At 51.2% G+C, this 24625-nt stretch overlaps 3 protein-coding genes across 7 annotated transcripts in view; all 3 read left to right on the top strand.

Annotated features, from left to right (window-relative positions):
- Window positions 1–4454, top strand: part of Snrnp70 (small nuclear ribonucleoprotein U1 subunit 70) — a 20078-nt gene extending 15624 nt beyond the window's left edge. For both annotated transcript variants that reach the window (XM_031386598.1, XM_031386599.1), the window contains exons 8-10: window positions 532–633; window positions 3432–3519; window positions 3597–4454. In XM_031386598.1, the coding sequence (XP_031242458.1) occupies window positions 532–633; window positions 3432–3519; window positions 3597–4305 (899 nt within the window). In that variant the 3' untranslated portion in view covers window positions 4306–4454. The remainder of the gene's footprint in view (window positions 1–531; window positions 634–3431; window positions 3520–3596) is intronic.
- A 5214-nt stretch (window positions 4455–9668) lies between these two features.
- Lin7b (lin-7 homolog B, crumbs cell polarity complex component) lies at window positions 9669–12378 on the top strand. Of its 2 annotated transcripts, XM_031386596.1 has the most exons (6): window positions 9669–9740; window positions 10019–10137; window positions 10278–10349; window positions 10942–11151; window positions 11809–11972; window positions 12277–12378. In XM_031386596.1, the coding sequence occupies exons 1-6, from the start codon at window positions 9704–9706 to the stop codon at window positions 12296–12298; spliced, it is 624 nt and encodes a 207-aa protein (XP_031242456.1). In that variant the 5' UTR covers window positions 9669–9703; the 3' UTR covers window positions 12299–12378. The 2 variants fall into 2 exon arrangements, with proteins under 2 accessions (XP_031242456.1, XP_031242457.1); XM_031386597.1 differs by lacking the exon at window positions 12277–12378 and having other exon boundaries at window positions 11786–11983.
- An 875-nt stretch (window positions 12379–13253) lies between these two features.
- The window catches only part of Ppfia3 (PTPRF interacting protein alpha 3), a 29237-nt gene continuing 17865 nt past the window's right edge, over window positions 13254–24625 (top strand). The window contains exons 1-10 of one of the 3 annotated variants that reach the window (XM_031386592.1): window positions 13254–13614; window positions 18485–18739; window positions 19692–19793; window positions 20098–20262; window positions 21163–21237; window positions 21401–21475; window positions 22473–22694; window positions 23949–24095; window positions 24192–24326; window positions 24415–24498. In XM_031386592.1, coding sequence (XP_031242452.1) covers window positions 18500–18739; window positions 19692–19793; window positions 20098–20262; window positions 21163–21237; window positions 21401–21475; window positions 22473–22694; window positions 23949–24095; window positions 24192–24326; window positions 24415–24498 — 1245 coding nt within the window. In that variant the 5' untranslated portion in view covers window positions 13254–13614; window positions 18485–18499. Of the gene's footprint in view, window positions 13619–18484; window positions 18740–19691; window positions 19794–20097; window positions 20263–21162; window positions 21238–21400; window positions 21476–22472; window positions 22695–23948; window positions 24096–24191; window positions 24327–24414; window positions 24499–24625 lie in introns of all 3 variants that reach the window. The other 2 variants (XM_031386590.1, XM_031386591.1) reach the window with 2 other exon arrangements.

Here is a 24625-nt window from a genome sequence, read left to right as displayed (position 1 = left end):
AAAAAAAAAAAAAAAAAAAAAAAAAAAAAAACCCAAAAATAACCTGGTGTGGTCTGGATATGAGGGGCCCAGTGGGCCTCCCGCCTCAGCATGGTGTCTAGGGTGCATGCCTGGGTGTGGAGGAGCCTAGCCAGCCTCCTGCCCAGCATGGTGTCTAGGGTGCATGCCTGGGTGTGGAGGAGCCCTCCCCACAGCAGAGGCCAGCATTCAGCTAACCTCCAGTTTCTTTGCAGCAACTTTGGCCGCCCTGGCAGGAGGGGGCTGCTCCATCATGTGAAAGCTGGGGGAGGCCAGGGTGAATGTTTTGCCCCCCAATAGCACTTGGGGGTGCCAAAAAGGAATAAAGAGCTGGATGGAGCAGGCCCTTCAGGGTGGGGAGAGGGCTGTCTGGCTGTTGGTTGCCTGGCTGACTGGTGGGAGTGTGAGTGTATGTGTGTAGATGGGGTTTGAGGGGCAGGGATGCTGTTGTATGGAGCCTTGTCTGACTAGAGGACCTTCTGGGGAATTCCCCCTCCCCCACATCTGTTGCAGCCGCTTACAAGCACGCAGATGGCAAGAAGATAGATGGCAGGAGGGTCCTCGTGGATGTGGAGAGGGGCCGGACTGTGAAGGGCTGGAGGCCCCGGCGGCTAGGTGAGTGCACTATGCCCCCTTGGTGCCTGGGCCTGTGATTAGAGATTATTCTTCCTTTAGTCTACCCAACGCGTATGCCTGTTCCTCTCCATTTCCAGCTTGTCTTTTCATCATCTTCATGGCTTTGGACACTGGTGCACACAGACACCTGCACATGAGCACCCAAACATACCTGGTCTTTCCTGCACGAGATAGTGACCAGCAGCAGCTCTTGTGCAGTGTGGTAACTTCAGCACTGACCTCAGCCACCTTATGCCCAAGTACTTGTATCATGGGCTGGGTTGGAGGGCATCACTGGCTCTAGCTTTGCTCTTGCTCTCACTGAATGACTTCTTCATTCACTCTCTAGCTGCATCACCCGCCCAGTTCCTGGCTTCACATCTGAAGCAAGAGTGCAGCAACCTGTGCTCTTCTGACCTCGCATCTGACCCTCACGGCCTTTCTGGTGGCTGTGGGCCACCTCTATGGAAGTTGTTGTGGCAAGTCTTGCAATACATCTGAGGGTCTTAAAGCATAAGGAATAGAGGTGCCTACTGATGCGAGGCTCTTGTCTCAGTCCCATGATTATGATATCATATCAGTAGATTCCCACCAAGACCTTTAGGCTGGACTTCGAGAGTTTGCTGCTCACTCTGTAGACAGGTGTCCGTCTCTGAGCTATTTGCTGATGCCTCAGGTTAGGCCCCCGCTGGATTTAGGTCTTTTGTGCCTAGTGCTTCCCTCTGTCTTAGGCAGAATTACCTGGCTTTGCTTTCACCTGTGCACCTGTGCTGAGTTAACCTACCATCCCAACCCCCAGGGACCTCCAGTTCACTTTAAAAAGGTGGATTCTTGAGGCTGCCTGCTGTGTTGAGTGAAGTCTCAGAAATAAGGCAGTTGTGGTGTACAGATTTGTTGATATTAATATAGTAAGGTATGAGCTCTCTTCACTTATGTGGACAGACACTTTAGCCTAGGTGAGACTTTGTGCAGCATTTTCCCACATAATGGTATTTGTTACTATTTGTGTGAGGTTCTAAGACATGGTCTGACTGTGAAGCCCAGGGTAGCCTCAGGCTCATGGTGATCCTCCTGCCTCAGCCTTTAATGAACAAGATGTTTGTTTTAACTCAGTTTCTGAAGTTTCAGACTATGGTTTAACTATCTCTGTTGCTTTTGGACTTTTTGACAGTCAGATATGAAGAGTAATGGAGGGAAGGAGTTTAACTCCAGTGTAGGAAATAAGTGTGTATTTTGAAAGCTGTTGACATTGTAGCTGTCTCTGGCTACTTTGTGGGGTTTTTTTTCAACCCTTATTCTTCCACCCTTTCAACTCTAACACATAAGGGGTTAGGGGAAGGAATAGAGAGGAGTGGAAAGAGATTCCTGAATAAAATCGGATTGAAAGGGAGGAGACTACCTGGTGATTAGAGACATTGAGTTCCTTGGGGCAAGTTTGATCTTCACCATTAGGATATATAACTACTTCTTGTTGTTTCTTCTTTGTGTCTGACTACTTAACAAACCAACAACCTACCCTTTTGCACCTCCAGGATTCATAGACCCTCTGAAAAGTTCTCAGAATTCCAATGTCACACAACCACAGAAACTATCTGCAGCTGGCAAAATGCCTCTTATAGAGCATGAGGCAAATCCGCTGCTTCAAAGCAGTCCCATATCCCCACACCTGGCATTATCTTGTATTGATGATGGCCTATCCCACTGTTAGGCTATGATCCAGTAGCTGGAAGGAAGTCTGGGTCCTGCTTTGCAGTAGTCCAACCTGTTATAACTAACAGCCTAGCATGTGGCTGACCTCTTCTCTTAGTCTGTGCTCCTATGTGAAACAGCCTCACCTCACTAGACCTTCAGGTGGATGGTGCAGGAAACCACCATAGGCAGATGGGATTCCAAGCCATGATCCTTCCTTGCCAAGTCCCTGGGGGCAAGTGGCTCATTAGTAGATCCCTACCTGAAAGATAAGACTGCCACCTGCTCCCTAGTGCTATTGGTTGGGTACATGCCACCTTTCTAGACGAGGTATTGAATCTGCAAGTTTGAAGTCTTTGTGTCACATCAGAATCTGGGGAGGTGTGGTAGTGCTTTCTTTGAACAGTTGGGGCGGTACTGATGGCCTCTAACAGTTCAGGTGGAGTGTGCTGTAGTGTGATGAGCAGAGCAGGGTCTGAATTGGTGAGTCAAGACTGACAGGGAAGTAGAAGGTACAGAGACAAGGAAGGTAAGCTCACTCCACGAAAGATAAATGTTACATGACTCAGGTGGGGAACAAGTGGCAGCTGAGAAGGCTGGAAATGTAGGGTACCCTGGGAACCTAGGTGTAGCAGGTCTTCCAGCTTTTCTGTGTTTGTTTTTTGTTTGTTTTGTTTGGTCTCACCCTGTAGCCTTGGCTGGCCTTAAGCTCACTGTGGGCCAGGTTGCCTCTGCCTCCAAAATATGAGATTAAAGGGGTACAATACCAAACATAGCTTCTTTCAGCTTTTCTATGAGTTCACACTTTGGACTTTGTGCTCAGAGTACAAGTTAGTAGTGGACTAGCCTAAAATCTCAAGCCTTGGGTAAGATACACTAGCTTGGTAGGCAAGAAGGTTCTTAGGCTGTCCCCAGCTCTAGCACTTTGTAAAATCCTTGCTGGATAACATGGCTGTCCTACAACCAGTGGGCATGGAAATGATTGACAGGAGATTATGCCCCATGGCAAAGAGTAGAGGGGCTTGGTTTTTGTCAGCTGCATACCCCCTTTAAAATTTTCCCCTTTGTACTGTTTCCACTGATCCTGTGTTCCTTTGCTTGGCCCATAGGAGGTGGCCTTGGTGGTACCAGAAGAGGTGGGGCAGATGTGAATATCAGGCATTCGGGCCGAGATGACACTTCCCGATATGATGAGAGGTAAGATTGGGCACCTGGTTTCTTGGGACAGAGCAGTCACAAGGGGTGCCCTGCCAAACAGTGCTAACCTCATATAGGCCGGGCCCCTCCCCGCTTCCACACAGAGACCGGGACAGGGACCGCGAGCGGGAGCGCAGAGAAAGAAGCCGAGAGAGAGACAAGGAGAGAGAAAGGAGACGCTCCCGCTCTCGGGACCGGAGGAGGCGCTCCCGGAGTCGAGACAAGGATGAGCGGCGCCGTTCCAGGGAGCGGAGCAAGGACAAGGACAGAGACCGAAAGCGACGAAGCAGTCGGAGCCGGGAGCGAGCACGCAGGGAACGGGAGAGAAAAGAGGAGCTTCGAGGTGGAGGAGGAGGTGGCGGTGGTGGTGGAGGAGGAGGTGGCGGTGGTGGCGGCGGCGGCGGCGGCGGCGGAGGCGACATGGCTGAACCCTCTGAAGCTGGTGATGGAGCTCCTGATGATGGGCCTCCTGGAGAGCTTGGCCCTGATGGCCCTGATGGCCCAGAGGAGAAAGGCCGGGATCGAGACCGGGAGAGGCGTCGAAGTCACCGGAGTGAGAGGGAACGTCGTCGGGACCGAGACCGTGATAGGGATCGAGAGCACAAGCGTGGGGAGCGGGGCAGTGAGCGGGGCAGGGATGAGGCCCGGGGTGGGGGTGGCAGCGGTCAGGACAATGGGCTGGAAGGGCTAGGTAGTGATGGTCGAGACATGTACATGGAGGCAGAGGGTGGTGATGGGTACATGGCCCCAGAGAATGGATATCTGATGGAGGCAGCACCTGAATGAAGATGAGGCCTGTGTTGTGGACATGCTCCTAACCTTGCTGTCTGCCTTCCTAGCCTTTCCACCTTGGCTTGCCTCTGAGGGTAGAGGTTTTTTTTTGTTCCGGTCCCTTGGATTTAAAAATAAAATTAATTTCCTGTTGATAGTGGGCACTTGATGTCTTACTGTACTTGCTATCTTTCCAAAAGGTCACTACTTACTGTTCAGCTCCACTTGGTATGCTGTTCCTAGTGCACATGTTATAACCTGAAGTAGAGCTGTTCTCCCAGTCATGGTCACTGCTTTGCAAGTGAGAGGGAAGCTCTGGCCCTCATAATAGGCTGCATCTTTAAGTGAGAGAACAGCAGGTAAGATGCCGGCCTGTGTGTGTGTGTGTGTGTGTGTGTGTGTGTGTGTGTGTACACAGTTGCTCTTCAGACACACTAGAGGAGTACGTCTGATCTCATTACAGATGGTTGTGAGCCACCATGTGGTTTCTTGAAATTGAACTCAGGACCTCTAGAAGAGCAGTCAGTGCTCTTTTAATTGCCAAGCTATCTCTCTGGCCCACTTACCATTCTTATTAGTGAGAAACAGCCGCTACATACATGTCCTTGAAAAAGTTACAAAGTGTTGAGGCCTGTCCCTACCCTGAACTGCTCTGTGTGGTCATGAGAGCACCAAGAAGCACATTAGGATGAATAGTGGTAAGATCTAAGCAACCACATTGTTCTGGGGGAGTGACTCCCATCCACTTCCTGGGTGGCCACTAGGAGACAGACCAGGTTAGGAAGATTAAAAAACAGGATTTAGGCCATCAGTATTCAGCATCTATTCAAAATTTATTAGGCATGCTAGGAAGGTGACTTGTGGAATACAAGAACAATACATAAAAGATTCAGGGCCGGGCAGTGGTTGTACATGCTTTTAATCCCAGCACTTGGGAGGCAGAGGGAGGCGGCTTTCTGAGTTTGAGGCCAGCCTGGTCTACAGAGTGAGTTCCAAGACAGCCAGGCTACAACAGAGAAGAGAAACCCTGTCTCGAAAAATCAAAAGATTCAGGGCCATTGAGGTAAAGGTAAAGCAAAAAGACTGGGAGAATAAAGGATTATGAAGTCTGAGGTTGATATTTAAGTTTTTGTTTTTGTGACTATTTCTATGTAGGCTTGGCTGTCTAGGAACTCATTATGTAGACCATTCTGGCCTTATAGATCCACCTGCCCTTCTACCTCCTGACTACTGGGATTAAAGCTAGATGCTACCACACTCAACCCTGAGGTGAATAATTTAGTAGGTGAGTGCCAGGGGCAGGCAGATCTGAGTTCTAGGCCAGCCTGATCTCTAGTGAGTTCTAGAACATCCAACCTACATAGAGAAATGCTGTATCAGATAATTGAGTAGATGATTTAGGAGGGTTTTATTGCTGTGAAGGGACACCATAACTACAGCAACTTTTTAAAAAAATTTTTAAAGATTTATTTTATTGTTATATGTAAGTACACTGTAGCTGTCTTCAGACATACCAGAAGAGGGAGTCAGATCTCATTAGGGATGGTTGTGAGCCATCATGTGGTTGCTGGGACTTGAACTCAGGACCTTTGGAAGAACAGTCAGTGCTCTTAACTGCTGAGCCACCTCTCCAGCCCCCCACAACAACTCTTATACAAAAAAATATTTAATTGGGGCTGGGTTAAAGTTTCTGAGGTTTAGTTCATTATCATGATGGGAAGCATGGCGGTGTGCAGAGAGACATGGTGCTGGAGGAGCTGAGAGCTCTACATCTGGATCTAAAGCAGCAGGAAGAAAGTCACAAGTTATAGGTTGAGCATCTGAGAGCTCAGAGTTCACCCCTTCAACAAGGCCACACCTCCTAATAGAAACACTCCCTATGGGTCTATGGGGCCATTTTTCAAACCAGAATACTGAACACCCAAACTTCTTGTCATGAACACTGGAAATGCTAGAAAAGATTGACTCAGACAAGCTGAAGGAAAGTTCTTGGTTTAGGAAATGACTAAAGTGAAAGTGGAGCATCCCAAGGTGATGGTTTCTAGAGTCAAGACTAGCCAGAGGACTTAATTTTCCAACTTTTTGAACTATAAAAAGGACATTAAAGACAGTTGTGGTATAAGGGAGAAGGTCATGAATTTAAAGCTAGCTGGATCAAGCAAGTCACTGCTTCAAAAAAATAAAATTGCTCTTGTACTTAGGATTTGGAAAGAAGAAGAGAATGTAGGGGGAGGAGTGGAAGTTTGTAGAAACAAGAAAGCAAGGACCTGGTGAAATACCATCCCAGAACACAGCTTGTGGCCCACAGTGAGAATGTCACAGGCAGACATCAGCCACACGGATTAAACCAAGAGCTGTTACTACTAGGAATTCACAAGAGGATTGACCTCCTTGTGTGTGCTGTGCTGTGTCACATACACAGCTGTAAAATAAATTATTGTTTGAAGTTTACAAGAGGGAAAGTGTTGAGTAAATGTACATATAACAGTATCTAGGCCAATAAACAGTAGTGATGTTTGAAGCAGGACCAGCCTGCAGTATCTGGGGGTTTGCTTCCAGAGGGGCCAAAATGATGTTTATATCCCACCCCTTTAACTTTTTTTCTTTTCCTTTGGTTTTTCGAGACAGGGTTTTTCTGTAAAGCCCTGGTTGTCTTGGAACTCACTCTAGACCAGGCTGGCCTTGAACTCAAATCTGCCTTCATCTTGTCACCCAAGTGCTGGGATTAAAGGCGTGCGCCATCACTGCCTGGCCCCACCCCCTTTTCAAGATAGGGTTTAACTGTGTCCTTAGCTTGGAACTTAATTTATAGACCAGATTGTCCTCTACTATCTTAGTGCTGAGGTCACAGATCCCGTTTATTGGGATGGAACACAGGGCTTTATGCATTCTTGGCAATTTCTCTACCAACTGCACACCTGCAGCCCCATTGGGCAGAGTTATAAAAAATATTTTTAGTTAAATGTATTCTTTCGTGTCTGTGTACAGATGCCCTGGGAGACTAAAGGTGTCAGATCTCCTGGAGCTTGAGGTAGAGGTGATTGTGAATCACCTTATGTGGGAACTCAAGGGTCCTCAGCAAGAGCAGTACCTAGCTGTTGCCAGAGATTTTAAGTCAAAAGCCCCCACAATCGAGGATCCAGCACCTGGTGAAGAGCAGAGGGATTTTTCATAACACTGGGAAGAGAGACAAGGGGTCCAGTGACTCCTTGTCTGTCTTCTGGGGCACTGACAGAAGGTTTATGGTTACAGAGTAAGAGCTACATGATTAAACAATCTGGCCCATAATAAGTCCATCATTTCTTGGCCCAGGCTGTCCTGACAGGTGTCCTGATAAGTCCATTGTTGAGAATGGAACCTGTGATAGGGATTGTCTCCCTATTTTGAGGGTACCTTTCCAGGGAGGTTTTGCTCTTCCTGGCACTCAACTTGGCTTAAAAGGTTAAGAACGATAATCTCTACCTCAGCCAAAGACTGGAAGGCAGAAGCTAAGCTTGCGTCCTGCTGTCCTCACCTGTGGACCCATGCAAGGAGTCACTTCTTGACAAAGGCTTCTGAAGCAAATGCCTGAGTGGTTTGGGTTGCTATTTTTGAAGCCGAGCAAGGTGGTTCTAGCCTTAAATCCCAGCTCTTGGAAAGCTGCCGAGGAGGATCACTCCAAGGTCAAGACCATCTTGAGCTATCTGATGAAATGGATAGTTATGGAAGGCACACTGACTAGTGCTTTTTGTCATTGACACAACTACTAGTGAGAGAACTGTAGTTGAGAAGCCAGAGAAACCTGCTCTCTCTTTGGCCTTGAACATGTCCTTTTCTGATACCACATCCCAGAGTCCTGTGACCCACCAATCAACAACAGCATCCCATGTCACTGACTACCTTCTAAAACAGCCGGTTCTTCATGCCTCCCAGGCTCCTCTGTTCTTTTGTTTCCTTGCTCCTGCACTTCTGTCCCTTGAGGTTTATCATCCGTACCCAAAATGCTGAGACAGCCAGCAGCATCTTCCAGTCCCCAAGCTCTGTCAGACATCACAGGCTTAAGTGGTCATTTGTTTTGTTTGTTTGTTTTTGTTTTTTTCCCCCATACAGCGTCTCCTGTAACCTAAGCTCCCCAGCAATTGATGATCTTACTGCCTCCACAGCATAGGATTCCAGATGAGCACCATTGTTAGACAGTGCTGCAGATGGAACCCAGGGCTTTCTGTTTGCTAGGCAAATACTCTGTCTGCTGACCATCACCAGCCTAACTACAGGCTCCTCACATTGAGGATATCCTCAAGCACTCCCCACACAGTCACCATGAGAACAAATGGTGACCTGTCCACCTCATTGCTCCCCACTCCACCTCTCACCAGACAGGCGGCACTCCACATTAGTCAGCCAGTTTCCTAGGTCTCATCTTCCCTTCTCTCTCTGTCTCTGTCTCTGTGTGTGTGTATGTGTGTGAGAGTGAGTGTAGACAGGGTCTCATTATGTATACCTGAAAGTGTCACTATGTAGAATAGGCAGACCTCAAACTCAAGAGATCTATGTGCCTCTGCCTTGGAAGTACTGATATTAAAGGTGTGGGCCACCAAGCTTTGAGTGTGTTTTGGCGAAGACTCATGTAGTTCAGGCTGGCCACGAGGTTTCAGTGTAACCGAGGATGACCTTGAACACTTCTGATCTTCCTGCCTCCACTTCTGAATGCTGGGATTACAGGTATGATTTATGCTCTGCAGGGGATAGAACCTGGAATCTCAGCCTGCTAGGTTAGTTACACCTTCAGCTTTTAGTTTTCTACTTTCTTGAAATAGGCTCTTGGTATGTGTCCCTGTCTTCCAAGTCACAGCAGTCCTCTTTCATAGGCCCCCAAGAACTCAACCTCCTCTGCACTTGTGATTGTAGAAATGAGGGGAAAGGGGCCGATTAATGACTCAGTACCACACGGTGGCTCACAACCATCTTTAATGAGATCTGGTGCTCTCTTCTGGTGTGTCTGAAGACAGCGACAGTGCACTCCATACATGAAATAAATCTTTAAAAAAGAAAGAAAGAAAGAGAGAAAAGGAGGGGAAAGTACCAGAAAAGCACAGACATACTGTAGGGAAAGTGCCAGAGAAACTCAGGCATACTGTAAAGAGCAAGGCAGACACACCAACGGAGTAACAAGATCGGGACCAGAACAGACCCATGATGGGTAGTGTTGTAGGAGCAAGGCTCCCAGAGGAAGAAAGTCTCCGGAGTTCTGGAGCGGGCGGGACCCTGCGCAGCACCGCCTCCTGTCAGTGTGAGGGCAGGCCCTCCGAAGCTGTTGGTTGCCGAGTGGGCAGGGCTTCGTGCTGCACCACCTCCTCGCCCGCACCTGGTGGGCGGGGCCTCGCATTGCACCCCCTCGCTGGCGCCTGGGCGGGTGGCTTGCATTAGAGGCGATATGGCTGCACTGGTGGAGCCGCTGGGGCTGGAACGGGGTAAGCGCTCCGAGGGTCCAGTCCGGGCTCTGGGCTCCGTTGGGCCGCCACAGGCCTTGTAGTTGCGGGGAGTTGGGGGGGCGGACCTAGTTAGGGTGGGCGGGGCGCGGCCTGCACTCTGAGGGCGTGGGAGGGTCTGGGGCGGAGCGCCCCACCAACACCTCGCCCGGGGTTGGGGTCCCGGCGACCCGCCTGGCGCGTGGATCGTTTTCAGTCTGACCTCAGTTGCCCTTCTTGCCGCCGGCGTGTGCTCTCGCGGTCCCTGCCGCTTTCTGCAGACGTGTCTCGGGCTGTGGAGCTGCTGGAGCGGCTGCAGCGTAGCGGAGAGCTGCCCCCGCAGAAGCTGCAGGCCCTGCAGCGGGTCCTGCAGAGCCGCTTCTGCTCCGCCATCCGCGAGGTGAGCACCTTGGTACTGTGTAAGTTGTAGTTTCCTTGCACTCCGTGGCGGGGGCGGTGATGGGCAAGCAGACGAGGACACCGGTGTCTAGGGCTGTGGACTGGCAGCTCCTTGACGTTGCCGTGTCCCCGACTCCCCAGGTGTACGAACAGCTCTATGACACGCTGGACATCACTGGTAGCGCCGAGGTGAGGGCTCATGCCACAGCCAAGGTAAGCTCCTGTCCCCGGAGGTCTGCGTGACCACGAAAGCACAGTGCCCTCCAGGCTAGCTGTTTCTGCGCCCTCCTTCACATTTGCGCATCTCTGTTCTACCCTATGAAGATTTATTTATAATGCCCTTTAAATAACTGCACATTTTTAACTTGAATGCACATGAGATTCTCTCTAGCAACAGGCTTGGAAACTGGGCTCACTTTCCTGCCGGTAAGAATGACCCTAAAAGGCAATCCGGTTGGATGTTGTGAACAGGGACACCTTTCCAAACTGCAGTGCCACCCTCTTATTACTGCCTGCAGACTCAAGACTATCTCCACCTGATCCCTATCACCCTACCCCACCCCTGAGGGGGGAGGCGCTTGTTTCCATTTGTCTGAGAACAAGATTGACAGGTGCTAAGTACTGAGGACGCACTTCTCCCTGACTTGTGGAAGAATGCAAATGTTCTCACAGGTCCGAGTCACTATAGGGTAGCCTTCTGTTGAGCTGTGTCAGGATTCCCCTGCTTGACCTTTGCGGCTACCCTGGCTGGGGTGCCCATGTCTCAACGAGGACCTCTCTCATGGAGGCACCTTCTCTCTTCCAGGCCACAGTGGCTGCTTTCACGGCCAGTGAGGGCCATGCACATCCCAGGGTCGTGGAACTGCCTAAGACTGATGAGGGTTTGGGCTTCAACATCATGGGTGGTAAAGAGCAGAACTCACCCATCTATATCTCTCGAGTCATCCCCGGAGGTGTGGCTGATCGCCATGGTGGCCTCAAGAGGGGAGACCAGCTGCTGTCTGTGAATGGTGTGGTGAGTGCAATTGGGAGTGTCTGTAAGGCAGCACTAGATGGTCACTTTCCATCTACACAGTGAGCACAGCCTTTGTAGACAGCCCTGTGAGGTTCCTTGCTGACTCTCAAGGACTTCAGAGAGCCTAGCTAGGATAACAGCCCAGTGTAGGAGATGGAAGGTTTTTTTTTTTCCCAGGAGGAACATTTGGCTTGGAGGTTGAAGGATGGGTAATTCTCTGGACTAAGATGTGGAGGGGTGGTTCTGGCTGGGAGCAGAGAGGGTCCCTGAGATGAGGAGAAAGGCTGGCTCTAACCGATGTCTGGGCCGGTCAGCATCCTGAAACCCGTGATTAGAATCCAAGGAAACACCACCGAGGACATCGTTTCTCCAGAAAAGCTAGGCTCTGTCTCTGAGCAGGGAGGGCAGTGTAGACAGACTTCTTTGGGACGGGTTCAGTGGCCTGGTTCATTGAGAACACTGGGTCTCTTAAGTTATAATGACATGCAGTTTTTAGGTTGTGGGTGCTTTGTCTAATGTTGGTGATCCACTAGAGGTTAAGGAGGCCTTGGAGACTTGACCCCAGCAGCCATGTCACTATCCACTGGTCCCATGTCCTGGGTAGGGTGGTAAGGGCAGCGGTTTGGGCCAGCAGTCTGTGCGAGGCCTGCCCTGCAGAGTGTGGAAGGAGAACACCATGAAAAGGCCGTGGAACTCCTGAAGGCCGCACAGGGCTCAGTGAAACTGGTGGTGCGCTACACCCCTCGGGTGCTGGAGGAGATGGAAGCCCGCTTTGAGAAGATGCGATCTGCCCGTCGGCGCCAGCAGCACCACAGCTACTCGTGAGCCTCCAGTCACCACCCTCTCTCCCTGCTGCTCACCCCAACCTCACATATCCAGATCAGGCCAGTGATCCCAGTGGCCTTCAACATTTATCCCTGGCTCTTCACCAGGGGCTTCCTGATCTTTGATCCCTGCCGTGGTGGCCAAGGCCCTGGAACCCTCTGGTTCCCCAACTCTAGAATCCCTGTGCCTGTTTTTCTGAACTGTTGTCTCCAGACCCCCACCCTTGAACATCTTACGCGCCCCCCACCCCACCACTGAGCCTCCCCTGTGCCTAAAACTCCCCTCTCTACACCCTCACAGGTCCTTGGAGTCTCGGGGCTGAAATCACAGAACAGGACCCTTCTCCCTTGTACAGTATTATTTATTGTCACTGGCTCCTTATTTAAAGATCTTTAACCCTCACCGAGTGTCTTGTGTGTCTGTCGCGCATCCTGGAATAGTCTCTGTGGGGGAGGAGGACAGTGAAGCTGAGGTTAAGAACGAGCTCATTCCAGTATGTGTACCATGATAGACACCGCTCGCACAACTCTGAAGGCGGAGGCTGGCCGGTGTCCCAGAGACTAGCCCGACCCAAGGCAGCGTCTATGTGAGTGCCAGGGCGCAGGACTAAAGACCACTGTTTCCAATCCTTAAGAGATTCGGAAGGCCAAGGCCTGGCAAGGTCCCCTGCTGTGAGTCGGACGCGGGAGTCTTGAAACACAGCAGAAACCTGATCATTGCCTCTGTAGGCGGGGCGGAGCGAACCATCAGCTGGGGGAACCCTGCGGGCCGTGCCACTGTCTGCGTGGGAGTCGGGGGTTGGTGGGGTGCATGCAGTACCCTAGACGGGCGCAGGGGTGCAGAGTAACACGCACTCATCACCCATCGTCCACTCGCCTCACCTTCCAACCGAGCACATCCTTCCGGGAGCCGCCCTTGTCTTAAAAAAAAAAAAGAAAATCCCACCTTGAATGTTGAATTCCCATCCCGCCACCCAGTCCTCGTATCCCGTGAGACGCGCGCCGCCGCGGGGACCGGGTGGTCGCGACTCGCGCTCCGCGCTGCGCGCTACTAGATTCAGGTGACATCATCCTCTGCCGGGCTCCGCCTCCCTCCCAGGCGCCGCACGCTGCATGCCTATTGGTCGCTGCACCCTGAGTCCCGCCCCCAGCTCTCCGCCCGCGCGGCCCCTCCCTCTCGATGTGGAGGCGGGGTCTGGTCGCCGGCCGGCACGGACGCCAATTCTCATTGGCCATTCTGGGCCGTCCGTCAGCCTTCTGTTAAAGGGGCCACGACCGCCCAGGATCTGTGGGGGGGAGGGGGAGGGAGGAGAATTTTTTGGGGGGGAGAAGGTGGGATTTGGGGGGCGCTGGTGGGCACCCCTGGATCTGGCGACTGCGGCCTCGCGGGGGGAGGCTGTACGGTGACAAGGGCAGGGGGCTATTTTAGGGAGTAAGAAGGCTGTGAGACCGTGAGGGGGAGGGGGGTCCCCAGTGCTGGAGCCGGAGCAAGAGACGCTGAGCCCGCGCTAGCGGCGTAGACAGGGCTCCAGAGCTCCAGATCCGGGCCCCGGCCGGCGCCAGGGGCCCCGCCCGGTGCCCCTACCCCACCCCGCGTCCCTCCTGCAGCCCAGCTCCTCCCGCAGTCGTCGCGGACCAGGTAGGTAAGAACCCGGCCCAGCTTGCCTGGCAGCTCCCACCCTGGGGACCCCTGGGCTAGCGTCTCCCACTCGCTTGCCCGAAATCCTACATTCCCATCTTCATCCCAAGGGAACCCAGACTCCAGATTTCACAAGCCAACCCAAGAGACCCAGGCGTGTCCCTTCCCGGAGCTCAGAGTGCCCCGCCGAACCCTAGTATCTCAGGCGGGCTGCCTCCTTGTGCCACCTCCAGGGCCCAGAAGCCTGGATCCCTCAGTTCAGCCCAGGGGACCCCTCAGTCTAGATCCCTCCTCTGGGCGCAGTCTTGGGAGCACCAGACACTAGTCACCAATGTGGGGCTCTCCTCGTTGTGTCCAAATCATTCCCCCATTTGCGTCCCCCACCTGGTTGGATCAGCCGGCGACGTTCCTCCGTCCAGGCCGGCTCGCCCTGGACACAGGCCCGAGCCGGAGCTGTCCATGGTCAGCTCTCTCAGTAGCCTCGCCTCCCCCATCTCCTGCCACCGCCGCCAGGGAGGGGGGATGCAGGTGGTGTGGGGATCCCTCCCCCTCACCGCGCCTATGACCTGGGGATCCCCGGCGCCCCCTTCCCAGATGGGCCGCAGGGTTCTCAGGCCCATCTTTAGGCACTCTAGCTTTCTGGGACTCTAGCTGCTTCACTTACATACAGCTTGTGAATGTCCCTGCCCAGGCCACTTAGAAACCTTGGCATGGAGCCTCCCGCTCCCACCTGGTTCTGAAAAGCTGTTAGTGTCCATATATCTGCTGGCCCTGACTAATCACTGTCACCTTATTCAGTACCCGGGAAATCCAGTTTCCTAGTCTTTGCCCCCTTCCCCACTTAGGACCTACTTTAACGGCTCCCTCTAAGCCCCCCACAAATATGTCCAGCATCTTGGTACACCAGCACCTGCTTGCTGCCTTATGGACTCAGGCGCCATGACTTCCTTTCAAAGATCTGGAATGCAATTCCTCAGCTTCTGTCCTCACTCCCCCTTGGAGATCCAAGTGTCTAGCTCCCATCTTGTAGCCACCACCTGAACAAACACTCATCTCAGGGCCCAAGAATCTCAGGTTGTGGTGAGTGTCCAGTCCATCAGATCACCCACCCAGGCCTACACTTCCACCAACAGTCAGGCTCTAAGTTTTTTCACCCCTAGGTAGAAACAAAGGTCTGGACCCTGGCTCTGCATTCCACTCCCATCCTCAGGTCTTTGTGGCCTCAGTGTTCTATCAACTTCACATCTTCTATGGCTTTAACAAACGCTCATCTGCTCTATCATCTCAGGCGCTAGACTTGCAGAGTCTCCTCTCCCCCAAACCTGGATATTTCTGGCATCTCATTGCCTCTAGAGACCCATATGGTAATATCTGATGTCTCATACTCCAAGTACCAAACAGCCATCCTTTCCTCCAGGTGTGTTCTGAAATCAGGGTCATGAGGTGATCTGGAACCTGCTAGCCATCTTTCTGCATTTCTAGTTATAATGAGTCCTTTCCTTGTGTTGTGTTCAAGGTTCTAAGTTCCAGAACATTCCCAGATGATGCATCTGTTTTGTCCTCACCAAGGCATGTTGTGATCTACATTCAATGCCATGAACTAAATTCTAGGCATGTCTTTTTTCACTTGCTCCCTTTCCATCCCCAGTGGCAGGATTTTGTCATGCATTCCAGGCTGGATTAGAACTCACTATGTTCTGCAGTTTTTTCTTCTCCTCCTCTTCATCCTCTTCTCCTTCCTCTTCATCCTCCTCCTCCTCCTCTTCCTCTTCTTCTTCTTCTTTTTCTCTTTCTCCTCCTCCTAATTTTTCTTCTTTCTTCTCCAGTCTTTACCAATATCTAGACAACATGCCTAAGCCACTTTCTGCCCTCAGACATGCCCTATATTTCTAGCTACAGGGGTTAGGGTTGTTGCTGGGGCAGAGCACTTACCTCACATGCACAAAGTCCAGGTTTCAATTACTACCACTAGACCAATAACAAAAAGGTCTCACTTTATACCCACCCTTAGAGACTAGTATCTGCTGAGCTTTCATTTTAGATGTGTTTTATGTTCTGGCCACGTCTGTTGTTGTTCTAGATTTCCATCTTCCCATGGATATTCGAACTTGCAGAATGAGTTGTTTTCAATTAAATAGTCTAGTATTCTTTGAAACTCTATCGTGCACAATCTTTTTTTTTAATGATTTATTTTTATTTTATGTGCATTAGTGTTTTGTCTGCATATATGTTTGTGCAAGGGTGCCAGATCCTCTACAACAGGAGCTGCCAAGCAGGTGTTAAGAATTGAACCCAGGTCCTCTGGAAGAGTAGTCAGTGCTATTAATCATTGCACCTTCTCTCCATCCCCCCATCCCTCCACCATAGCTTGCACAATCTTAAACCTGGGAGATTCCAGAGCAGTGTTCTGCTTATCTTTTGAAGTCTCGGGTTCTAGGTCTCTGTCTGTAGCTTCTACCTTTTCCCTACTATGGTCTCAGCTTTGGTGTCAGTCTTGTTCCTTGCTGGATCATAGGCTTCCAGCTCCATCTGCTGCCTTGGCATTCTGAGCCTGTTCTAGACTCTCGCCTTTTCTAGAGTCTTCAGCTTCAAAATGTTCTTGTTTTCTAAACAGACCACCTCCTACAGAGGCGCTCTCTCTCTTTCTGTGTTGTTATTTGGGACATTTTGTTTTACTGCATGTGTGCATGCATGCCACAGTGTGCATGTGGAGATCAGAGGACAGTTTGCAGGAGTTCTCTTCTTCATACACCATATGTGTCCCAGAATCTCAAACTCGGGTCTTTAGTCTTGGTAGCATGCTTTGCTCACTGAACCATCTTCCTGGCCGTGTGTGTGTGTGTGTGTGTGTGTACTTGGAACAGGATTTCAATGTGGTAGTTTTGAACTCACAATCCTCCTGCCTCACCTGGGATCAGCTGTGGTCTCAGCATATGTCCTATTGCCATGCATTCATGCTAAGCAAGCTCTGAGTTCTAGGTTCTGTCTTTTGACCAGATCTACTATATACTGCATTAGGGGTGTCCCTCTGTGTCATTGTGCTCACCTCTGTGGGTTCTGGGGTGTTCCAGGCACCTATTTATGTTACCAAGTGGGCTTTGGGCTGATTTCACCTTCCAGCCCTCAGTTGTAGCATAGGGCCCTCTAGTTAGCCAAAGAAACAGCTCTTGCCCTCAGACACACACTCAGTGTCTTAATCTTAATCTTTTCTGTATTCTGTGGCATCTTGGTAACATTGACTGTCCATTCTTTCTCAGGGTCTTTCTTTCTGAGGGTCTACAGTCATCTAATTCATCTTAGGCTGTGCATTTTGACCTGATTGTGGGTTTGAGGTTTCATGTTGGGGTCTAGTCTTAAGCTAAAGCTAAAGCTGATATAAACTTTTTTGCTGAATCCAGATTCTGGGAAGTGTAGAGTTTCAGACAATTTAAAGTCAAAGGGGATTTAGGGACCCAGCTGCACTCTTTCCTGTATTCAAGAGCCCTTCTTGTCTCACAGGAACCCAACGACCTAATGACTTTGGTCACAGTTCTCATTTGGGTGGAGTCGGGAAGTATCCAATCTGAAACCGGTTAGGTCGCTGCATGCACTGAGGGGAAGGAAAGGAGTGAAAGTCCCTCCTGCTTTCGGTCTGTCCAGATGGACTTGTTGGACCTGAAGTGTTCCAGGGAGAGGCTCACTGGGCCTCTCTACATCTCCGCCCCGCCCCTGGCCCGGGGAACCCAAGTCCCGCCTTCTGGCCTTATAAACCCCGCCTCTCCCTCCTCCCACACTCTTGATTAACGCCTCATGAGGGTGGGGCAGGAGGAGCATCCTAGGGCTACTAGAAACTGAGTGGGCGGGAAGAAGGGTCCAACAGTATAGATTTACGGTTGTGCAGGAGATCTAGAGTCACTGGAAGGAAAGAGGGGTCCGAAAAGAGACTGTTGGAGGCTCAGACCCCTAGATGGAGCGGACTACTAGTTGTGGGGGCTCAGATTCCTATGACCTGAGTTAGATGACTCAGCCCTACTCCCTGTTATGCATTTTTGTTTTGTTTTGTTTTGTTTGAGAAAGGCTCTAAAGTAACCCAGGCTGACCCGGAATTTCCTAAAATATCCGAGGATGACCTTGAACTCCTGATCCTTTCATCTGCACTTCCCAAGTACTGGAATTACAGGCATGCACCACCTAGCCTGGCTTAGTACATGAATATTTTATTTTAGTGGTACAGGATTCAATCCAGAGTTTCATTTTGTGCCAAGCATGTGCTGTGCCACTGAGTTACGATTCCAGCTCTCCTGCTACGCTTTTCACTCTTATTCTTTCAAATGGAGTGTTGGTCTTTAGATCACAGAGATGAGCAAATCACAGTCCAGTGACCCAATTCAGTATCTGAAGCCCTATGACTTTTTCAAGGTGTGGTCCTGGCTTGAGGCTCAGTTTCCTCATCTATAGAGTGGGTTGAGGATTCCAAGCTGAGTTTTTAACCCACTTAGCCAGTGACTGGCCCACCAGCTTTTTCCAGTTCCTGAGTGACCAGGCTTTGGTTTGCTGCCAGTGGAGCCAAGCCTCAGTGACCCAAAGTACTTTTACCTAAGCAGCTCTCGCTGTTTATCTAAGAGCAATGATTTTCAGTTTACCTGTGCCATGATTGCAAAGGACAGACCACAGTTTCCCACTCTTGGAGGCCAGCACTTAGTTTCTGCCCTCCCCCCCCCGCCCAACTTAGCTGTACCTCAGTTTCCTCGTGTCATGGTCAGCTTTGCTGACCTCAGTCGCCGCCTATACAATGCCTGGATTGGGGCCCCAGGGAGTATTTCACTAGCCTTGCCTCAGTTATCTGCCTGAGCCCTGACAAGGTTGATCAGTCCCTTCTGCGTACCCGCAGGCCGGCACCGCCGCCATGATGTGCGAGGTGATGCCTACCATCAGCGAGGATGGCCGGCGGGGCTCGGCGCTGGGCCCGGACGAGGCCGGCGGCGAGCTGGAGCGCCTCATGGTCACGATGCTCACGGAGCGCGAGCGCCTGCTGGAGACGCTGCGAGAGGCGCAGGACGGGTTGGCCACAGCGCAGCTACGACTGCGCGAGCTCGGCCACGAGAAGGACTCGCTGCAGCGGCAGCTCAGCATCGCTCTGCCTCAGGTGGGGCGGGGTCTTAGGGAGGCGGAGCCTAAAGACGAGGGTTGTCATGAATGGGCGGGGCCAGGCGGAAGAGAGTGTGGGATTGGATTGCCTTCGGTGGGCGGGTCTTAGCTGCGAAATGGGCAGGGCTTATATAGAAAGGGCGGGGCCTGAGAAGTAGGACTTGTTGAGGATGCCAGGCCTGAGTGGCAAGAAGGCTAGGGGTTAGTGAAAAGGTGAGCTTGAGAGAGGCAGAGCCTGGAGAAATCCTGTTAGGCGAGGCCGGGACTATAAATAAGGGGCGGGGCATGAGAGGTTGGGGAATGGGCGGCCTGAGAGGGAGGGGCATGGGCGGCCAGAAAGGTGGGGCTTAGTACCACTCAGGGTCTAGGAGGTAATCTGGGAGTGGCATGCTCCTTGAACTCTAGAAGCAGTGGCAGGCGATCTTTGAGTTCGAGGCCAGCCTGGTCTACAGAGTGAGTTCTAGGATGAACAGTGCTACGGAGAGAAACTCCGTCTGGAAGCACTAAGAAACAAACAAACAAACAAAAAAACCAGACAACAAAAACAAATGTGTAGGGTTTACTAGGAGAGCAGAACCTGTAGAAGGTTCCAGTTTGGAAAAGAGGGTGGCCTAAGATGGGTAGTGCCAAAGTATAGCCCGGGAGTATGGAATTGGCTTAACACTGGTGGGCGGGTCTTACCATGGAGACGGGCGTGGTTTATGTAAGAGGGCGGGGTCTGAGCTGCAAGCCGAGATTCTGCAATCAGGACCCATAAAGGTCCACAGCAACAAAATGGAGAGTTTGCCCACAGGGGCAAGATTTGAGCTGCTAGTCTAGCAGGACTTAGTAAGGGGCAGTTTTGAGTGGCCGGAGGAGGCAGGGCCTAGCCAGGAGGGTCAGAGCTTTCAAATTCTCACAAAGAGAGGAATAATTGAGTCAGCCATCTGATCCTACCCACGCCTGGACAGGAGTTTGCGGCTCTGACGAAGGAGCTTAACTTATGTCGGGAACAGCTTCTGGAGAGGGAAGAAGAGATCGCAGAGCTGAAGGCGGAGCGAAACAACACCCGGGTGAGGGCTATGGAGATGGAGCTTAAGCGGGATGGGCACAGGGTGGTGCTGGCCAACATATCTTTTTCCAACATCTAGTTTTCCATCTTCTCTTTTTCCTTGTTCCCAGTCTCCTGTATCGTTGCCTTCCCGTGCTCCCATCCCCCTTTCCCTCCTCAGCTCTGCCTTGGCTGTCTCCCTCATTTCTCTTCACCTGTGCATGGTCTTATCCCTTCTTCCTTGTGCACTCCCAACGGGTCATCCCTTTCCTTGACCCTTTCTTCCCCTTGCTTCGTTCCCCTGACTCGGTGCCTTATCCTTCCAGCTCCTTCTGGAACACCTTGAGTGCCTGGTGTCCAGGCACGAGCGTTCCCTGCGAATGACTGTGGTGAAACGCCAAGCCCAGTCCCCTGGAGGGGTCTCCTCTGAGGTGGAGGTGCTCAAGGCTCTAAAATCCCTCTTTGAGCACCACAAAGCCCTGGATGAGAAGGTAGGAGAACGAGAGGATGAAGAAGAGAAAACATGTGGTCGACCTCAACTGAACTAAGTGGGAAACAGGAAAGCTAGCTATGATTGGCTGGAGGTATTTCCCATGGGAGAAAATGTTACCATGATGGATTGGAACATGACTTGATAAAAAGATATATGAGAGGGCTGGAGAGATGGCTCAGTGTTTAAGAGCACTGACTTCTCTTCCAGGGGTCCCAAGTTCAATTTCCAGCAACCACATGGTGGCTCACAACTATCCATAATTAGATCTGATCCCCTCTTCTGGTGTGTCTGAAGACAGCTTCAGTGTACTTATATACATAAAATAAATAAATAAATCTAAAAAAAGATATATGAACTATTTAATCCCAGCACTCAAGAGGCAGAGGTAAATAGATCTCTATGAGTTTGAGGTTTGTCTGGTCTACACAGAGTTCCAGGCCATACAAGGCTATGTTGCAAGACCTTGGCTAAAAAAGTAAAAATAAGGGGGCTGGAGAGATGGCTCAGCAGTTAAGAGCATTGATTGCTCTTCCAGAGGTCCTGAGTTCAATTCCCAGCAACCACATGGTGGTTCACAACCATCTATCATGGGATCTGATGCCCTCTTCTGGGTGTGTGTCTGAAGACAGCTACAGGGTACTCATATAAATAAAAATAAATAAATCTCTTTTTAAAAAAGTAGAAATAGAAATAGACCAGTGTATAGTGGGGGAATAGTCTGCCTGATGCCTGGCTGGAATTCTGGGACAGGATCGCCTGACCCAGACTGAGTCTTATCTGCATCTCATGTAGATGTTGAGTTTGGGATCCTTCTGCCTCAGTCTTCTGAGTAGCTGGGACGACAAGCCTACCGTCCTAAGCCCTACAAGGTCTGATCTTATCTCACACCGATCTGCAGGTCCGGGAAAGACTGCGGATGGCACTGGAGAGGGTAGCAGTGCTGGAGGAGGAGCTGGAACTGAGCAATCAGGAGGTAGGTAGTGGGCAGCAAAGAAGGGGAGGGCCGTGTCTTGGTGGAGGACTAAGAAATTGATTGGCTGTGTTCTAAAGGAAGGGGCCAATGTGATTGGATCCCAGAAGGAAATCAGGGCTCCTAAGGAGGAGCTCAGTGTGCTCTGGTGTTCTGACTCTTCTAGGCCCTGAACCTTAGAGACCAGCTGTCTAGGAGGCGGTCAGGACTTGAGGAGCCAGGCAAGGATGGGGACGGACAGGTGAGAGGTCTTACTCCCTTCTCCGAGACCTCCTCTCAGCGCTGATAGACTGACTGATGATTGTGTTGAGGATAGACTTTAGGGCATCTTATATTCTTTGCCAAGACTTCTACCACTGAGCATTTTCAGCCCATCACCACCAGGTGACCTCTAACTCAAGATCCTTCTGCCTCAGCCTCCCAAGTCATTGAAAGTACAAGCCTAGCCGGGTGGTGGTAGCCCACGCCTTTAATCCCAGCACTTGGGGGGCAGAGGCAGGCGGATTTCTGAGTTCGAGGCCAGTCTGGTCTACAGAGTGAGTTCCAGGACAGCCAGGGCTACACAGAGAAACCCTGTCTCGAAAAAAACCAAAACCAAAACCAAAACCAAACCAAACAAAACAAAACAAAACAAGCCTATGCTGCAATTATGCCCAGTAACCTGACTTTCTTTTCTTTTTTCTTTTTCTTTTTCTTTTTGGTTTTTTTGAGACGGGGTTTCTCTGTGTAGCCCTGGCTGTTCTGAAACTTGCTCTGTAGACCAGGCTGACCTTGAACCCACAGAGTTCAAGTTGTCAAGTGCTGGGATTAGAGGCATGTGCCACCACGGCCAGACCCCTTTTAAAGTGTTTATCACCCTCGTCTGTGCAAAGATAATGTGGAAGGTCTTGTTTATGTGCATGAGGAAGTCGTAGGACAACTTGAGGGAGTAGCTCTCTCCTTTCATAATGTGAGTCGTGGAGATTAAACCCAGGCCATCAGGCTCAGTGGCTGATCCAGTTCATCGGCCTCCGATGGCCACTTTAATGTTTGGCATGACCCTCACTGACCAAATGCTATCTGATCCCCTAAGATTCTTACTGGTCACTGTGACCCTCAAACACAGACCCCTTTGGACTTTGGTCTACAAGATCCTTACTGGTCTTTGATTCTCCCTCGCCATACCCGGCTGCCCTCAGGGAGGCTGACCAACCCAGCTCTGCACCCTGGGTTCTATTTGTTCTTCTCTCTCTCTCCAGACCCTTGCCAATGGCCTGGGACCCATTGGAGAATCGAACCGGCGCACGGCAGAGCTGGAGGAAGCACTGGAGCGGCAGCGAGCCGAGGTGTGCCAGCTGCGGGAGCGCCTGGCGGTGCTGTGCCGTCAGATGAGCCAGCTGGAGGAGGAGCTGGGCACTGCTCACCGCGAGCTGGGTAAGGCCGAGGAAGCTAACTCCAAGCTGCAGCGCGACCTCAAGGAGGTGAGGCGGAGCCCCTGGAGAACCACTCTCTGTCCCCTGACTCCTACCCCAGCTTTGTCCCAGCCCTTCCAGAGTAACTGAATTCAAGGATGACAGGACCTGGACTCAGTCCCCAAGTTATGTGAAATCCCTCCTCAGTTTCCTTATCTGTACAATGGGACTAATATGAGTGTTTGTGTGTGGCAGAGTGACCCTTGGCACCTGGTTCCTGTGTTACCATGGTGATAGAACCTAGGACTTTATATACCCTAGGCCCATGATCTGTCTACCTCTGAGCCATGGCCCTAGTTTCTCACTGGCAGGCACTTTACTTCTGAGTCACTCTCTCAGCCCCTCACTGGGGGAGCCTAGGCATCTACCACTGAGCTATATTCCTTTAGCTGCTTTATCTTGACACAGGCTAACTTGCCCAGTTTGGCTGTGGAATAATGATTTATTGCCTCAGCCTCCTGAGTACTAGGCCCTGCTGGTCTGGATACTTGAAGAAAGTGAATTAAAAATTGAATGTTTTATTCCTCACTAGCCTGGCAGGTGGCAGGGGCTGTTTGCCTCCATCACAAGGTTTCTCAGGACAGCCCCAGGCAGGCCTATCTCCCGCCTGATTCTGGCATATCTTCTGGGCTTCTAAGCTTGGGCTAGTCTGGTAGCTCTGTGAAAGATGGTGTGAGCCAGGCGGTGGTGGTGCACGCCTTTAATCCCAGAACTTGGGAGGCAGAGGCAGGTGGATTTCTGAGTTTGAGACCAGCCTGGTCTACTGAGTTCCAGGACAGCCAAGGCTACACAGAAAAACACTGTCTCAAAAAACAAAACAAAACAAACAAACAAACAAAAAACAAAGAAAGATGGTGTGAACCTTCCAGAGAGACACCAGCAAATACTCAGTAGGACAGTGTTATGCCAAAGTGTGACTTGAGTGAAGGCTATATCCCATAGGTCTTTAGTCTTTTATTTGTTTATCAGGTAGGGTCTCCCTATGTATCCCAGGTGGGCCTTGAACTTGGCTGGCTTTCAAAGTCCCCTTGCTTTAGCTTCCCACTTACTGGGATAACAGTAATGTGACATTACTGCGTTCTGGGCCTTCTATCATCTTTACGGAGGCTCTAACCCAGAACTGCTTTAAAAGTTGTGACACAGAATGGAGCAAGGAGCTTATTTTCTATAAACCCTGGTGTGCCTTGTCTGGGGTTTTTGGCTTCTGCTGCCATAAGACTTTCTGGGAGTTGTAGTCCACACATCCCATTACAACCTCTGCAGGCCCTGGCTCAACGAGAAGATATGGAAGAACGCATCACCACACTGGAGAAGCGCTACCTGAGTGCTCAGCGTGAGGCCACATCTCTACATGATGCCAACGACAAGCTGGAGAATGAATTGGCCAGCAAAGAGTCCCTGTACAGACAGGTGAGAGTCCACCCAGCAAGAGACCCAGGAGACCGTGGGAGGATACTGTGGCTGGGTAACCAAGCCGCTCCGTTCTTCTACCCCTTTCTCTCCCAGAGTGAAGAAAAGAGCCGTCAGCTGGCTGAGTGGCTGGATGACGCCAAGCAGAAGCTGCAGCAAACCCTGCAGAAGGCTGAGACCTTACCTGAGATAGAGGCTCAGTTGGCGCAGCGCGTGGCTGCTCTGAACAAGGTGACAGCCTGGCAAGGGGCGGGGCCAGAGGTGCAGGGGCGGGGATCGTGGTGGAGTCACGTCACGCTCCACGGGTCCTGTCCACTAGGCTGAAGAACGCCATGGGAACTTTGAGGAGAGGCTTCGGCAGCTAGAGGCACAGTTGGAGGAGAAGAACCAGGAGCTGCAGCGGGTGAGAGGGTCAAGGGAGCAAATGGAACAGCGATGTGTGGGCGGGGCTTACCTGTGGACTTGGCCTGGTAGGACTTACCTGAGGGGTGCAGCTTATATGAAAGGTGAGGCTTATATCAGGCGGGGGG

Source organism: Mastomys coucha, unplaced genomic scaffold (genome assembly GCF_008632895.1).
Source record: "Mastomys coucha isolate ucsf_1 unplaced genomic scaffold, UCSF_Mcou_1 pScaffold21, whole genome shotgun sequence".
Lineage (NCBI taxonomy): Eukaryota > Metazoa > Chordata > Mammalia > Rodentia > Muridae > Mastomys > Mastomys coucha.
This window is presented reverse-complemented; position numbering and strand designations above follow the sequence as displayed.

Bases quoted from the DNA above. Each gene is read 5' to 3' on its own strand.
- Lin7b (XM_031386596.1), top strand. From the start codon at position 9,704: ATGGCTGCACTGGTGGAGCCGCTGGGGCTGGAACGGG. The intron at 10,350-10,941 runs GTAAGCTCCTGT...TCTCTCTTCCAG, and splicing joins GGGCTCATGCCACAGCCAAG to GCCACAGTGGCTGCTTTCAC. The intron at 11,973-12,276 runs GTGAGCCTCCAG...ACACCCTCACAG, and splicing joins CAGCAGCACCACAGCTACTC to GTCCTTGGAGTCTCGGGGCT.